Source organism: Pinus tabuliformis, chromosome 5_1 (assembly GCF_031772625.1).
Source record: "Pinus tabuliformis cultivar Carrire ecotype Pingquan chromosome 5_1, CPIR1, whole genome shotgun sequence".
NCBI classification, from domain to species: domain Eukaryota; kingdom Viridiplantae; phylum Streptophyta; class Pinopsida; order Pinales; family Pinaceae; genus Pinus; species Pinus tabuliformis.
In genome coordinates, this window is record NC_142305.1 from 887,055,824 (window position 1) to 887,074,189 (window position 18,366).

At 39.7% G+C, this 18,366-nt stretch overlaps 1 protein-coding gene across 1 annotated transcript in view; it reads right to left on the bottom strand.

Moving 5' to 3' along the window:
* Positions 1-18,366, bottom strand: part of LOC149167653 (Transducin/WD40 repeat-like superfamily protein) — a 336,132-nt gene that overhangs the window by 94,001 nt on the left and 223,765 nt on the right. Inside the window, exons 11-12 of the mRNA XM_089433067.1 lie at positions 10,635-10,712; positions 10,187-10,359 (exon numbers count right to left, since the gene is read on the bottom strand). Coding sequence (XP_089289193.1) covers positions 10,187-10,359; positions 10,635-10,712 — 251 coding nt within the window. The remainder of the gene's footprint in view (positions 1-10,186; positions 10,360-10,634; positions 10,713-18,366) is intronic.

The following is an 18,366-nucleotide window of genomic DNA, read 5'->3' on the forward strand; positions in this document are numbered from 1 at the left end:
TGAGATAGGTAGGTGGGTTCCCTATAAAGGATAAAAGGGATTCCATCAGATTGCGGGATTGTAGCATATGATAAGTCCATTTGAACATGACCCCCAGCGGTAGCCCCCCATTTCCTAGATAATAGCATTCCCCATACATTAGGAATATCAATGACAACAACATCCATGAGAAGGGATATGTCGGGGTTCCTAGCCAAAGTTACCTTAAGGTCATTTATGAGACCTTCCACCTCCACTAGCTTGGAGTTAAAACCACATACCTTCTTATACGGCCATGTGATGTTGAGACCCAATTGCTTCATAGCTTTTAAAGGCATGATATTTGCAGAAGCCCCTAAGTCTAACATACAATTGTGTAAGAATAGGTCATTGATAGCCAAAGTGAGCATAAATACTTCACACCCAGCGTTTCGGTCAAGAATATGAATGTTTTGTAATTCTTCGGGTAATCCTTCTTCCTGGATTCCTAGGGACTTCTTGATTTGTTGTTGTTGCTCAAGAAATTTTGCAATCTCTTTCAAAGGAACGAGTATAGTTATTCTTCCCGAGGCAACCCCTATGTTAATGTCAAGTTTAGCTTCCTTTCCCTTCTCTTTCTTCTTTATGTTTTCTTTCCTTGGAGGATCCTTTTTCGAATTGGATTTGGTTGGGAGATCCTTCTTGGGAGGAATTTCAGGGAGAGCCTCCCTAGGAGGGTCTTGCTTGGACAACGAGTTTTCTTTAGATGGTTCCTTAGAGTTTGTAGGGTCTTTGTCATTTTCCTTTCGTGAATATTGGACCACTTTGAACCTTCCCTTGCTATCAGAGTAAAGAATAGATTCTTCCTTTTCTTCCTCAAGGGTGACTGCACTAATAGGAGGGTGTGTATATGATCCTCATAGCAAGATGTTGAAGATATCAGATTTGACAAGGTTAGCCTATTCATCAACTTCTTCACCCTCACTCTCTTCTTCTTCACTTTCCTCATCCTCAGAAGATGAGTCTGGCTCAACAATATTAGTTGGAGCCAAAGTGTTTGGGAATTGAGACGAGCTTAGCCTATTTCCTTTACTTTTCTTTTTGGGAAAGGGTTTTCCTTTTGGAATATAACTAGATTTTTGAGCCCTTTCCAAGGCAGTGATTTTATTCATGATAACCATGTCACGTGCGTTTGCTTCCTCAGTGACAATCTCCATTTTCTTGTAGATGACAAGGAGAGTTTCTTCGTGTTGAACTTTGGACTTCTCCTTCTTGATCTTGGATTTGGCTCTAGGGTGGTCAATGACATCTACCTTCGAGATTCGTAGGTTTTCCTCAACTTCCATTGCTATCCCTTTGGCTTCAGCCAACGTGGAAACCTTCTTCTCACTTAATACATAGCTTAAGTGGCCACCTACAACTTTTATGAATTTATCAAGAATATTAGCTTCTAATGGACTCAAATTATTAGGTATATCCTTGACTACCCTATCAAATTTTTGAATGAATTCCCACACGTCTTCCTTTCCCTTGGTTATTTGATAGAATATTTCAATGTTAAAGGTTCCTTGGGTGTTGCATGGCCACCTCTTCATGAATAGGTCTTCAAAGTCATCAAAGTCCTCTATGCATGCAAGGGGAAGGCAAAGGCACCATTCTCTTGCTTGTCCCTCAAGCGATAGAGAAAACGGCATCATGAGCCTATCTTCATCAAAGATCATCCTAGGGGACATTTGCCAATAGAATTCCTCAATAAAACCATGGGCATTCCAAGTAGCATCCCCTTTGAACTTAGGCAACCATCAGTTATATTTTTTAGGTACTGGTTTGGGATCATCACTGAATTTCAAAGGGGCAAAGACACTAACCAAGTGTCTTTCACTTTTGGTCATCTTGGGTTGATCTTGATTTGGGTCAATGTTAGAACTAGATGGCATATTTGGGGATGGATCATTGACCTTTTCAAATTTAGGGAAAAGGGTAATTCCAACAGGTGATGAAGTTCGCTCTCCCCTTTTTGCAACAACCCTAGTTAAAGGAGGAATGTTGTTGCCTTCAAGTCAACTAGGGGTTTGGACAATGAGTGGAGTCACCAGAGGAATGCTTATAGATGTCGTTAATGAATCAATTCCTCAATGATTCACTAGGGAGGTACACCTTCTTCCTCCCCGACAACGACGCCAAAATGTTACCACTTAAATTAGCAGGGGGCCTAAAAGGGACTCCTAAACAGTACTTGCTAGATCAAGGGCAACAATGAAGACTTAGGCCACTATCACCTTAGCTACGACTCCCTACTCTTTACGGACTTTCACCGATGGGAGAAGACTCAGTATATGGAAAGTCACTTGTGAAGGATGAATCAACAAATGGATGCGAAGTGACCTTAATAATCCTTTTCCTAGAAGGAGGTTAAGAATGGAACTTGCTTGCTTTTCAAGCAAGGTAGAAAGCTTTCTAGGAGAAGGAGGTGAGGATTAAGGGCTAGGTTTAAGGAATGTGTCTTGTAAAGGAGTTTCCCAATCCCTAAAATCCTTATTGAACTTGATTTCCCAAGTGGTTCTTGAAGAATTAACTTTTCAAAGGTATGGAACCACATGGGACCAAGTGAGCCCAACCTAGGTTAAGGGGAGGGAGTTTAGCAATCAATGATGATCTTAACCCAGACAAGGAAGGGGAAAAGATCAAAACAAGAGTTTTTACATAGAGGTGTCAAATTGATACTATGAGGTACTAGCCTAAGGAACACCAGGGCAAAGTTTTATCTCAGAGCTAGGGATCAGGATATCTCATGATCCCACCATCGAAATTTGTTCAAATCTGGATGAGACCTTGAGGACACACCAGGGCAATAGGGGCTAGGAGATCGAACTTTTTCTATGGCTACTTTGTTGGGAAAATAATTCCCTAGGTGGCTCAGCATTGCTAGACCTAGAATGAAAGGGAAAGGAGAAGAAAAATGGTGCTTTGAGTGACCACCTATTGGTAGACCAATGCCTATTCCCTTGGGGAGAATGGTGTCTAGGAGAATGATGAGAAAGAACTTTGTTTCTTGGTCAAGGAATCCTCAAGGACTACTTCGCTTGGGCTTTAGTGCAAGAAGAAGTGACCTTTAAAGCTTTCTACTTCGCATTGCAAAAAGAGATGGCTTATCAAGATAAATTCAATGGTAGAACTATCCCTAGGAGATTTCATTCAACATACATGGCCCGTACATTGAGAGATGCTATATAGAAACAATAATTCCAAAATTTCACAATTATGCAATGCAGCAATTAGCCCTAGTATAGCGAAAATCCCATTTCAATGCATATGACAAAGTAAAAAAAGAATGCCATTAAATGTGTGTACTTACATGTAGGAGAACATATCCAACCATCAGCATATTTGCCAATAAAGAAGCTCCAAGATAAGAAAGTCCAATCCAAACATCAAAATTTATCCATGTTCCAATTCATCCTCCAAGAAAAAGTGTAAAATTATCAAGAGAGAGAATGATCCAATCCAAAGTGATGATACAAATGAATTCATGTCTCTCCTATTTATATACTCATTAGGAGTTCGAATTACCTAATTTGAGCCTACATTAGCCCATCAACTAAAACAATGTGCAAATAACTATCCATTGGTAACAAGCCCACCAAACTAGCTCATAAATAAAATAATAAGCCTCCAAAGAGGTCGAATAAACAATAATGCATGTCGTTGGGCTCTCTAAGAGGCCTAATGAAGTTCGTAAGTGCTAAAATGATGAGTTGGACTTCCAAAAGTCATGGACAAGGGGTTGGCCCCTTATTCTCCACATAATAAACTTGTGGTGCTCCCAATGGCTGTGAGGGCACACAAGTAACCTCATGGGTCTCCAAGTTAGTCGAATATGCATGTTTACCATCTCTAAGGGCTCATATGATGGTGTAAATGACACCACATCAGCATCCAAGTCTTGGGTCGTCTACCAAGTGCATGGTACAACCGTGGTGCTAGCTAGGCAAAGGTGAACCAAGTGCATCTTCCGCGTCCAATAAGTGAATCTCGAGCAATCTCTGAACATCTCTGGAGATCCATGGAGTGTTGTCTACTGATGTGGAGGCCCATGGCTCTCAACACACCAATTTAGCCCTTTGGAGGCTTAGGACTCCATATAAGGAGACCAAACCCAAGATGGAGACCACCTGCAATCCTACATAAGATCCAATGTGTCCCATAGCCTTCCAGTACAACAAGTCATCAAGGAAATCGAGTAAAAGAGCTTACAAACCATGGACAATAGGTGGGGACTTCATAATGACATGCCCCTCCATAATTGGCTTTGGCATGTGCTAATGTTTCCAAGCTCCAAATGGCGTTAACCAAGTATCCCATTAGGTGGTTTCTACTTCTAAAGGGGATAATATGTCCAAGGTACATCCTTTAAAAGGTGGTGGTACGTGGTAAAGAGATGAATGGAGTAAGGAATGAAAGGGGCAACCCTGGGCCACATGTAGGGGTACAAGGGTAGCTAGTAAAGGGGAAGCCCACACTTGGGTATATAATGTATAGGAGGGAGCAATCGTGGTACATGAGTGTAATGTTCCAAACTTAAATAAATAGTGGTATGCAAAACAAAATTGATTGGTAACACGGGAAATTAAAACAATCAGCCAATGCTCATTAAACTCCAAAAGTGAGAACCAGCTAAGCCATTTTATTAATGAAATGGAGCAAGTACAATAGTATGAAGAAATGCACCTGGGCTTGCCTCAAGGGCAGACTTGCTAGAACCCAGGGGATAAAACAATAATCTCGAATCTAGAAATGACTGCTCCTCTAATGCTCTGCATTGTCCCCACAAACTGCACTGTTGGCTAAAAAGGAAATGCAAGAAACCTCGTCTCTAGTGTTTAGAAAATGCTGAAACTTTAGCCCCAAGCTCCTTGACCAAAACCCACAGAAAACCAGAAAGGGTTTGATCTGAATCCAACCTCCCAAATTCGGCCTCCAATATGCCCTACACCCTCCAAGTTGCTCAAGAATACGGCCTGTAAGGAACCCCAACGAAATCCTCCTCCTAAGCTCCGAAAATGAAGCAATCTCCTCCGCAAGTGCTTCCCTTAACTTCCCTGGCAAAGTTCAGCCTCGAAGACTGATACTTTACCTCCCACGTGTGCATCGAGTGTTGCCTCTGCGCTCGCACAAGAAGTGCAAAAGTCACACTGCAAAGGAGCACTCTCCTCCAGCTCCCAAACTCTCCAAAATGACAGCCAAGCTCCTATGCCTCCTCTCCGGAAAATCTCCAAACCAAACTCCACTGCAAGACACCACAAGCAAAATCGGCCTCCTCTTCACTACGTCTCCTAGTAATATGCACCACCTGGAGATGAATGCAACTGCTGGAAATCACAATGAAATCCTCCTCCGGAAGAATGAAGAAAAACCTTCCTAGGGTGGCACTCGAAGTCCCCCGAAGAAACAGTGAGCTCTTCGCTTGAAGAACTTGTGTTGAACAACAAGTGACTCGGCTAAGCAGCGCAAGCAACAAAAGAGAAATCGATATGCCAAAAGATGAATGAAATGAGGAGAGTTGCCTTCCTTATATAGATTTCGTGGAGCACTTTTCCCTCCAATTTTCCCTCCATTGTGGGCCCTCACTTAACCACCTCCATGCAAATCGAACTAGGGAGTGTGTATTTCCCTAGTGTGGGTGGCCCCCATGTGTAACTTAACCACAACAAAAATAATTTTTCCTAAGTCTACTCACCTAATAAAATCGAATAGGCCCACTATCTCCAAAATTGGCCCCAATATACAATAATTAATCTTGTTCCAAATTAATTTAGGAAGGGACATGACAATGAGGTGCCCCGGCCTTGATTTTTCCACCCTTATTTATATACCTTTTGCCTGTTATGATTTTTCTTTAATTAACTGCTCAAGGGGTAAGACAATGATGTTGAGATATAGTAGTCGATACCCCCTTTTAAGGTAGGGCAGTTCATTGCCCACCAGCGGTTGGAACAATCATGGGTTCCTATATTATGAAGAAGGCTCATAGAGCCTGTAGGAACCAGGGTGATGCCATGATGATGGGGTAGAGCTCATGTATTCGCTTTTGCCCATGCACTAAATGTGTTTGTCCAGACCATCTTTTGCATTTTGTGGTATATTTCTTGTTGAATGTGGCCAATTACACTTTTACCTTTCTTTTTAGCTGCATCAACCTCTAGGGCATCATTCCAGGCCTGACCCAAGGTGTGGGCAAGGGGAAGGGGGGAGGCTAACCTTATGTGGACCTAGTGGAGGAAGGAGGACCAGGTGCGAGAAATGATGAATGGGATTATAATGAGTAGAAAGGGGGTAATACATGTGGATGAGGAGGAGGGACCACACAACCAAAATAATGGTTTCCCATGAAGTACCATCCCTAAAGCCAAATGGTCAGTGAAAGAAATCCCAACGGACTAGAATCTATGGTTAACGTCAAAAGGGGTCTAGGGGACAAGAGCACAAACCTAACCCATTCTTTCCGCAGAAACCCCCATTAATCCACGGCCAAAAGTATCCATGATAAGCAAATAATAATACTCAATTACCAAATAACAAGGCATACCTTTAGGTTCGAGAGGCCCACCTTCAAACATACAATCATGGCAGATGGGTGAGGGACCAAATGGCTCACTGAGGTGGTGGTGAAATGGCACAACGAGTTAGTTGGTGGTTGCAAGGGGCTGCTAGCTACTGGCTGAGGACCATCTTGGAGAAAAAATTTCTCCTAGGGATATCACCCACAAAATGGTGGGTAACAAGCTCATGATGCCCATTCGACATGTCTTTTCACCCACTCGGATTGGTATACATATAAGAGACCTTTCACCTCATTTGGCACCAATAATCACACTCATACATCTTCTCTCCTTCTCCTACTTGGTTTCGTACAACTCAGAAGAAGTAGTCTTCTCTCTCTCTCTAATGCGAGGTACAAGTGGCCGAATTACAAGGCTAATTGTAGGACTGAATTACAGAGCCGAATTTCAGGATAATGGCAGGACGTAGACCAGCGTTGAATTTGGCAGTTTCGACACATTTTGACTGTAGTTTTGGGTGATTCCTCTCTTTTCTAACAGGCCGCAACTGTTGGTGGCAAAGTCATGGCAATCTGTGATGTTTGACTGAAGCCCTTATTACAGACTTTGACTGCAGATTGCTCCTACATGTTGACCAGGTTTGAATGCTTCAATTCAGACTGTTTTGGGCTCTATTTGATCAGCTAAGAAGGCAGCATTCACCACATCAGGACCGAGCTCCTTTGGAGACATTTTGACTGGTGTCGCAACTCTAGTTAGGGCACAAATTGACAACAGTTCAATGTCATTGACTTGAGCTGATCTTAGTCAAACCATATTTGACCATTTGACTCCTCTCTTGAATAGTTGTTAGGCATATTGAGATTGGATATTGTTGATGTACTCTCTCTGCTGAATATTTGAAGACAATTAAATAAGAAGATTTGCAAGGGTTTTCCCCTGAGTGGGTTTTGCCCTGCTCATTGACCAAATTTGTGTCTCGTCTCTTGGTTGCCTTTTATTGTACATTTGCATAATTGTTATATCTACTATTACTCTACTTCTATTGGATAATTGAAGAAGTGAAATTGTTAAATTTGATGCTATTGGATTTTGTTGAAGTAATAGTTGTGATTCATCTACCAAAGTCTCTTCATCTTCCAATTCCCGTTATTTTTCTATTTACAATATTTACATGGATTTACCTAATTCCAAAGGTTAGGAGTCAACATTCCCCACCTTAATCTAAAGGGTGGTGAGTCCAAGCATCATTCTAAATCTTTCAAACTTTTCCCTTCCAAGCGCATTGGTGAAGATGTTTGTAATCCGCTCACTTGTGGAACAATGTCGTAGGTGGATTGTTTTGGCCTCAACACGATGTCGAATCAGATGGTATTTTATATTGATGTGCTTGAGCCTTGGTTCAATCGTAGAACTTTGGGTTCTTGGCCAACTTTATTGCAGAAGTGTTGTCAATCAAAAGAGGAGTTGAATGCACTTGTTTCTCCTCAAATCTTCCAGAATTTTCTTGAGCCACACAATTTCCTTCGTTGCTTCAGCTGCTGCCACATATTCTGCCTCAGTTGTGGAATCTTTCATTCATTCGTTCATTGCAGCAGCATCAAATTGATGATTCGTATGCATAGAATTTTGCATAGACAGAACAAGGAACGACCAACACATTCAACAAGAAGTCACGATTTCAACCAGCAAAAATTTTCACTCGATTTGCAGGAGTATGAGTCAACGCATGCAACACTCAACGCTCCAAATTCTGGCACAGGGACAAGAGGATACACAGAATAATGGCCGAGTTCTGCAAGAGTTACAGCACAAAAAGGCTAATTTGGGCCCTATGCTCTGATACCAAGTCAGGCTAGGAGAGTAACTCCACGAATGAATTGAGTTCTTGCATTAAGAGAAAACATGGATATATAGAAGGAGAGGGAGACTATTGGGATTCATCTCCCAATGTCTCTTCATCTTCCAATTTCCTTTATTTTGCTATTTACACTATTTACATGGATTTTCCTAATCCCAAAGATTAGGTGTCGACAACCAGGAATGGGGTTTAAGGTTTTATCCTTTAGGCATTTATGGTTTTGGGATTTTTCATTAGAAAACTTGGGTTTTGGGGGATCAGTGGGTCAAAAAAGCACTGGAAATTTTAGGGTCCGTTTCAAAATTTCAGGATCCATTTCATTTTGCACACGATCCATTTCATCGACTCAGGATCTGTTTGCTTCACAATGGGAACCACTTCCATGACAGATCTTGGATACATCCTGGCAGATCTGGATCAGATCTGTAAATCCTAAGCATGGGTGGCAGTTATGGTAAGTTGGTAACACATTTGTTGAAGAAGAGCTTCAATCAAAAGGATGCATGCTTCAAGGTGACATTTAAGGGTTTTTCAAATCACTATTATTTTGATTCTCAATGGTTTCAATGTATGTATCCATTAGAGAACAGCCAAGAAGAAAATATCATATTTTACTGATTTCCTTTTAAACTTCACATCTGCTGACTCAAGTTCTCAATGTAGGACTTCAGACTGAGCCCACTGCAGCAGGGAAAGAGGGGGCAAGTAAAAAGTAAGTATTTCTTTGCTTACTACGAATGATTCTTACCAAAGGGAGGAAAAGGAACAGAATAAGCAAAATGGAAAAAATTAGAGCCTGCGGTATGTAGGGATTGTATAGGAAAACTGAATGTGGAAAAGTACATACTAAGGGACATACTGGTTACTTGAGAAACACAGGAAATTGAAGTTTTCAAATACAAAAACCCTTTTAATGAAACAAAAATGAAGAAAACAAACATAATTAAAGGCAAATATCACAAACAATAAAACGTGAGGGGTGTCTGAGGATTACAAGATGCAAGAGATTCTAACAGGTGCTTAAGATATAGCAACATAGAGAAGTTTTGATCAATACCCATCAATTCTTAGCTGTAGATTAAAAATAGGCGTGATTTTGAAAGCTACTTTTAGAAATCATGTATCTAAAATGAAGATGGAGTCCACATCATTAACAAGGGGTCATTTACCAACCAAAGAAAACGTCAGTTTGTTCAAGGGATGTAGACACTAAAATAGCATTATTTTACTTATATTATTACAATGGTGGGAGGGGCATTCCCCTAGGTTTCCAATGGGATGATGTTCCACAGTTGATTGTCAGACAAGCATCTCAATATCACACCAAGGATAGGGCATGTGTTGTTTGTAGTAAGGAATGTGCACCCCTACTCTGCTCTGGTTTATTATATCACACAATTTAAGTGTCATATTTTGATGGTTTGAAGATTTTCACACGAAAACCTATCTGTCAATATTGTTTCACTTTGCTTTAATACATGCATTGTATTCAAGGCTGAGAAGTTTATATGACTAGTATTAAACAAGTTCAAGCAGTGGCCCAGAAGATTAGCTAATGCTGTAAAATACATAAGTTTTATAGATATGTACAACCATTATGGATAAGCAGTAGAAAACTAGGATGCATTTACAATTACATAGCAGGCCCTGGTTGTTAATAACCTGCCAATTCATTTCTAGTACCCTCTCAACCATTGGAATTGTCAGTTTCTATCGTAGAAGTTTAGAACTTGAAAAAAGAAATAGATATATCTTTTAAGTTTTTGATATATAATATGATAAATGATTAACAAGGATATTAATGTACCTGTCAATCTAGATACTTGGACATTCCAAATTGAAAATGATGAGCAATAATAACTTTGTAACCCTTGAAACTGAGTTCCACAAAATGATCTTCCTGTCACTGGAGTGTCTAATGCAGCTTTCGTCAAGCTAAGGAGTCGCAGTGTTCCATCATCCATTGACAAAATGATACATCTATATGACAAAAGCAAAATTGAATGATACTATGTAAAACTTAATCAACATAATCATTATCAAGCATAATAAGAACTATCAATAATATGGTCCCTCCAATATCAACCATTGCCAAAACTGCTGTAATCATTTAAATATGATTCAGTTAATGTATTTGATATGCAATATCTTTTTAGTTTAACAAATGCGGCAGTAGCAACTTCTCAAGAATCAAACGAACATCATATCAGTTTGAAAATGCCTGTAATTTTCCAACCGTCTGGATAATAAACCACCTTGGCTCATGCAGCCAATCAAGGCTCAAAATAATTCCTCTTGACAGATGAAGATCCCATAAAGGCCGGAAATGGTCCCTGCGAAAAATGAAAACAGAACACCTCTGTTAAATGTGAATCACAGACAACAGATAAGCACAGTATCCATCAGATGATTACATACAGCAAGTAGTTTTGAACGAGAAATAAAAACAGATTCTATGGGCACAATTGAAAATACATAACAAAATCACAACCCAGCTATGAAAAAAGAGATTTAGAAATGCCATGACGTCATTTCCCAATGACCTGCTAGTTTTGGTTTCTCTTTTGAAAGCTGGTTTTGTTTTGAAAGCATCTGCATAAAAAATCTCCATTGATCTGAAAAGAAAGCACCTAAAATTTATGCCACACAGGTCACACGCTACTCTGCCACATTTGGCAGCATTCAACTATCTAAATCTTGTAGGAAAGAAACAGCAGTACAGCCAATAAATATATCTTCTTATGAACCTCTCTATCAAGCTTCATTAAGAATATCATTCAAAAGTGCATTGGAGCATCGATGCTCAGTAATAGACAGAAATGTATATATATTTTATTAATAAACTGAATGATGGTTTTTTACAATGAGGGTCCCTCGCTTATATACCACCATGGGTACCTTTTCGGGAAAGGGCATGATCTTATGATCGTACCCTTTCGTCTAATTACACTAAATAATTTTTACATAACATTGCCTCCCTCTTGAAAAGATGCTTTGTCCTCAAAGCATACGTAACGACAGGTGTTTTTGGCGAAATGCTTCTATCTCCCAAGAGGCTTCTTCTTCTGGTAGATTCTTCCACTTGATAAGGTATTCTTTAATTACTCGTGAACGTAACTTCTTCTCCCTGGTGGTGATGATCCCCTGGTTCTAGAATGAGCTTGCCTTCATCATCTAACATTGGCAGGGTAGTTTGTGCTGATTGGTGTTTGCCCAATGCCTTTTTAAGACAAGATACATGAAAAACATTGTGAACTCGACTATTATCAGGAAGGCTTAAGCTATATGCTACTTGGCTGATCTTTTTGTTGATCTGGTACAGTCCATAGAATTTCAGTGCCAGCTTGTTTTTACCCTTCTGCTTTAGGGATACTTGTTTGTAAGGTTGAAGCTTAACAAATACCCACTCTCCAACTTCAAATTCTTTTTCCAATCTATGCTGGTTGGCTTGTTGTTTCATGTGATTCCTTGCAATACTTAGATTTTCTTTCAATGCTTGAAGGATTTTCTGGGTCTCTTCCAACTGGTCTTTAACTGTCGGAACTCTAGTTTCGGTGAAGGCCAAGTCCTTCCATTTAGGAGGTTCATAGCCGTACAAAGCTTGAAATGGGGTAATTTTTGCGGAAGTGTGATACATTGAATTGTACCACCACTCAGTGAGGTGTAACCACTAAGCCCACTTATTTTGCTTATCTATTGCATAACAACAAAGGTAAGCTTCTAAGCATTTACTGACAGTCTCGGTTTGTCCATTTGTTTGAGGATGAGATGCTAAGCTCATGTTGAGGTATGTCCCAACATGTTTGAAGAGTTCCTTCTAGAAATTCCCTTTAAATTTGGCATCTCTATCACTAACAATGACTTTGGGAAAACCATGTAATTTGTAGACATTTTTACAAAACATCTCAGCAATCTCTTTGGCTGAATCTGATTTCTTCATCCCTATAAAGTGTGCATATTTTGTGAGTCTATTGAATACTACCAGAATTTTGTCCTTTCCGTCTAACATGGGTAATCTCTCCATAAAATCTATTGATACTCCTTCCCACTTTTGATTAGGAATATTCAAGGGATGGAGTAGGCTAGGAGTCTTAACGCTTTCACTTTTATTCCTTTGGCATTGATCACATTCTGCTACATATTTTTCAATATCATTACTCATTCCTTTCCAAAAAAAAGATTAATGTGCATTATAGTAGGTGTTAAAGAAACCTACATGTCCGGCTAACAGTGAGTCATGGGACTCTTTGAGAACTTTGGCGTTAAATATAGAATTTGGACTTAGGTAAATTCTCCCCTTGTACCACAACCATTCAAATCTTTAATTCTAAGGACGGTGGTTGATTATAGCACTTGTTTCTGGATCTTTTGCATACTCACTTCGAATTTCATTAAGCCATTCTGGGATAGCAACTGAAATTGCAGGTAATGATGATTCTTCATCTTTCCTAGACATAGCATCAACTAATACGTTGTGCTTCCCTTTCTAATGCAATATATTAGTGTCGAAGGCGACAAATTTTTCGATCCACTTTTGTTGTTCCGTAGATAGCGTTTTCTGTTGGAGGTGGTGCTGAAGACTACTATGGTTTGTTCGTATTGAGAACTTACTTCCCAAGAGATATTGTCTCCACTTGGCTAATCTGTACATAATGTCGAGCATTTCCTTGTTATATGTGGATTTGAGACATTCTTTCTTGTTGAGCTTCCTGCTTTCAAACACGATTGGGGGACCATCCTGCATTAATATTGCTCCTATGCCAAAACCTGAAGCATCACATTCAATTACAAATGGTTTTGAAAAGTCTAGAGTTGCCAATACAAGTGCATTAGACATAATTCCCTTCAAGTCTTCAAAACACTTTTCTTCTTCATCATCCCATCGAAATGAGTTCTTTTTTAGAGGGTTCATTAAGGGTGCAGTTACGTGGCATAGTTTTTAATAAACCTTCGATAGTACCTAGTCAACCCTAAGAATCCTCTTAACTTGGAGATGTTAACTGGTTTAGGCCATTCTTTTGTAGCCTTGATCTTATTAGGATCTACTTTTACTCCTTCCAAAGGAGATTATGTGTCTGAGCTTATTTACTTCTTTTCCGAAGGTGCATTTGGACATCTTTGCATAGAACTGATGTCCGTCTAATATGGTGAGAACTTGCTCTAGATGTTGTAGATGTTCTTTCCATGTTTTACTATAGATTAGAATATTGTCAAAGAACACTAACACAAACTTCCTCAGATACAGACGAAATACCTCATTCATGGTAGCTTGGAAGGTTGTCGAAGCATTAGTTAATTCGAAGGGCATTACCTTAAATTCGTAATGACCTTCATGTGTTTGAAAAGCAGTTTTCGCTACATCCTCTTGCCTCATTCTGATATGGTAATATCTCGATCTCAAGTCCAATTTTGAAAAGTATTGGGCTCCATGAAGTTCATCTAACATTTCATCTATAGAGGGAATCAAAAACTTATTCTTAATTGTTACCTTGTTCAGTCCTCGATAATCTACACACAGCCTAAAGGATCCATCCTTCTTTCGGACTAAAACCACTAGAGCAGCATAGGGGCTTCTACTTTTTGAGATGATTCCACACTTCAAAAGATCTTGGACTAATCTTTCAATTTCAGTTTTTTGATGAAGTGGATATCTATACGGCTTTATATTGACAGGGTTTGACCCTGATTTGACTTCGATGATGTGCTCAATTTCTCTTCTAAGAGGCATCTTCAAAAGAAGATCTTGGAACACCTTTTTGCGTTTTTGGATTAGTTTTTGAACTTCAGGTGGTAGTTCTTGAACTTCAAGTGTTTCATTGCTAACCAATCTTGAGGCCAACATGTCCATCTGATGACACTACACTACATCTGTTGGTGCTCCCTTTCGAATCAGCTTCATCATCTGGTATGATGATAAAATTTGATTCTCAGGGGGCTGGAACCCATATAACTTGTATTTCTGACCGTCGCATTTAAATTTTATAAATTGCTTTTAATGGTTGGCAGAGTAAGTGCCTAGGGTTTGTAGCCATTAGATACCTAGGACCACATCCACTCCTCCTAATGGTACAGTGTAGAACGAAGATTCTAGATTATATCCCTGAATCTGTATTTGACTTGGCATTTCCCTACTTTTTCAATTTTCTTACCGTCAGCCACCATAACTTTCATGTTGGGCATGGGATATGCAAAAATGTTGAGACTTTTCTCCATATTTGAGTCCAAAAAGTTATGTGTGTTGTCTGTATCTCTTAGAACCATTACGTTGCTCTTTTTGATATGTGCTTTTAATTTTAATGTTTGGGGCTGAGATATACATGTCATGGCCAATAATGACACTTGCGGAATATTCTCGTTCTTTGGTTCTAGAGAGAATTGTGGAGAATCTTCAACTCCTTCTTCGTCTGATTCTTCACTATCTGAATCATTGGTTGCTTCGCATGTATATAAGTTCTTGGGATCTTTTCCCTTAGCACATTTATGTTCAGGATCCCATTTTTTGCCACAACATTTGCACTTTCCTTCATTCATTCTTTGCCTTTCCAAATTAGTTTTTTCTCCTTCATGAAGATGTGGTGGAACATATTTTGTATTATTCGTGTTAGCAGTTTGGGGAAATCTTTGTCTCGAATATACTCTTTCAACTTTTGGCCACTACATCCTTTCGAGCTTCTTTTCTGCAACTTTTGCTTTCTGGCTTGCTTCTTCTATAGAAGTAATGTCATGAAGCTCAAGCTCAGCCTGGAGATGTGGTTTTAGTCCCGTGATGTATGATTGAATAAGGCGAGTCTCTGATAACCCAGGTACTCGTGTAGCTAGAGTTTCCCATTTTCTAGTGTATTCATCCACATCTCGTTTTTGTTGCAGCCTAGTGAGTGCTGAGAAGAACTCTTCTTCCTTGACACCATGGAGCCTCTTACAGAATGCATTTTTGAATATCTTCCAACTAATAGAAAGTGTTATCTTCTTCCACCACATATACCAATTATATGCTTTGCCTTCCATCTGCATGGATGCATGCCTGATCTTTTCATCATCATTGTGAATACCGTAAATCTCGAAATACTCTACTACTTTATTGATCCATGCAACACTATATTTTTCGTTACCGTCAAATTTGGAGAGCTCAAGTTTTCTTCATTGTTGATATGTAGCCACTGGTGGGGCGAAGGAGTATTGATTCGAGAGTTGCATATTTGAGTATTGATTCTAGAGCTGCATAATTTGAAAATTCGCATTACTATTTGTTGATTGGGCAGGTATATATTAAGAATAGTGACTTAATAAGTCAAGTTGGATCCTTGGGCACAAGTTAACATATAAGGAAATGAACCATGAAGATGCTATCATAATTCAGAAGGATACCCTTAATAAGGATACTCCACAAGGTTTGTAAACAAAGCAACTCAAGGTATGTCTAAGACCATAAGATTTGTCACTAAACTTCTTCATTAAAAGGTACGATCACTTTCGAAATTTACCTTGTATTATTAACTTTCTTATGTTTAAGGTCTAGAATCATAAAGATTCTTGTTGGGGTGATTAATCTTTAGATTGAATCTAACCCTTATCACACTATCTCTTGTTGTTTGGTCATTTTGTTGAAACCCTAACCTTTAGGGTTCACTGTAAAACCCTAGCTCTTCAATGTTTAGGGTATGTTAATAATGAAACCCTAGTCCATTTAGGTTTTGTTAATAAAAATTTAGATCACATGACAAAATCCTAATGTTTAGGGTTTTGGTATTATCATAACGCTAACCTTTTAGGGTTTGTTGTTGATGTCTAGAAACCCTAGTTTTTCTTAGTGTTTGATAAATTAGGGTTTATAATAAAACCCTTGTAATATTCAATATAAAACTCTAGAAATGGATCTCTGGGTGTATGTGCTTCTGCATAATTGAAACCCTAGCCTAGTCAAAATTTGAGATTGATGTTTGTATCTAGGGTTTAGAATAAAACCTTTGTATGGGACTAATATAAGTTTGTTAAAATTGGCATCTAGGGCCAAACTCCATGTGGGTCATCTTATTAATGGAAGCTAATATTTTTCTTGGATCCCTCTCATTGAGAGGTGTAGGATTGATCTAAAGATCATCTGATTCTGATAAGTATTCATGGAGATATGAATTTAATTGTGTTATGGGACAATTCGTCAAGGTCGGCCAACAACAAAATAAATCCCACTTGTGCTCAACGTTTTAGTATAAATAGAGGTGGCCTTCAAGTCATTTCGACACACTTGGGATCTCATCCTCTCTACTTGTATTTGGGTTTTAGTAGGAGGAAAGATCCTAAGGGATAACACTGCCCTAATCTAGAGGGCAGAAGTCAGAACTGCCAGGAACTGCCAGAACCGCGGGAACTGCCGGCAACTACCGGAACCACCGGGAACTGTCGGGAACTACTGAAACTGTCGGAACTATCGGGAACTGCGGGAACTGCCAGGAACTGCCGGGAATGTCGGGAACTACTGGAACTATCGGGAACTACCGGGAACTGTCGGGAACTACTGGGAACATCCAGGAATAGCCAGAACTACCAGAATGCCGAAATTGTCGGAACTGCCGGGAACTGCCGGAACAGCCGAAGCATCTATCTCTGAAGGAAAGCAGCATGCAAGGGACAAGCATATATTGATACAGCTAGCATGCAAGGGATAGCTAGCATGCAACAACAAGCATGCTAAAGTGTTAAGTTATGGTATGTTCTATGCTTATAACAGTTTACTTCTTTTTCTTATTATATTCCACCGATTAGCAATCACATGTACATAAATTAAAGTGCAGATAGAACATTAAACGATCGACAGAAAACAAGCCAAGACAAGAGACACAAGATGTGGCGGCTAGCCAGGGACAAACCCCACAATGTGTGGGGAAACCCTTTGATCAAATCTTCTTTCATCTTCAATAATTCAACACAGAGAAATAGTACAATAAATCTGATTCATATCAGCAGTAGCAAACCCTAGATCAGCAGCATCAGCATTAGCGGCTTCATTATCAAACTAGGGCAGACCATATCTCACAAACCGACCGTCGGATTGACTTCATTCCACCACCAAAAGTTTCGGCTTCCAGAGGAGGTTCAGATGAACCTACAGCGCAGTTCAGATGAGGAGATCTTCTAGGCCACGCAAGTCAATCTTTACTTCTGCAGTTTCAGCTTCAGTTTCAGCAGTTTCCGGCTTCAAACTAGGGCAGTCGATATCTTGCAAACCGTTCGTCGGATTGACTTCATTCCACCACCAAAAGTTGCGGCTTTCAAAGGAGGTTCAGATGAACCTACAGCGCAGTTCAGATGAGGAGATCTTCTAGGCCACGCAAGTCAATCTTTACTTCTGCAGTTGCAGCTTCAGTTTTAGCAGTTTCCGGCTTCAAACTAGGGCAGTCGATATCTTGCAAACCGTTCGTCGAATTGACTTCATTCCACCACCAAAAGTTGCGGCTTTCAAAGGAGGTCCAGATGAACCTACGGTGCAGTTCCAAAGAGGAGATCTTCTAGGCCACGCAAGTCAATCTTTACTTCTGCAGTTGCAGCTTCAAATTCAACAGCTTCCGGCTTCACATGTGTGAGAGAGAGAGACCCATTTCAGCGCAGTAGAGAAGAGACTCATATCTGCGCAGTAGAGAGAGAGAGATGTGATGAGATGAGTGAGTCCAAATGAGGAAAAGTCCTCTTATATTTATACACAACGTTGGTGGGTGAATAGATGCGACTGTTGGGCTTCTGAGCCTACATGAGTTGTAGGTCGGCTTGATAATAATTCCATAATCAAAATAAATTCATATCTCCATGAATACTTATCGGAATCGGATGATCTTTATATCAATCCTACACCTCTCGACGAGAGGAATCTAATAAAAATATTATCAGCCATGAATAAGATGACCCACATGAAGTTTTGCCCCGGTTGCCAATTTTAACATAAAGACAACAAGCAAGCAAGGTGCAGCCAACACATAGGTCAGTATGGCAACATGG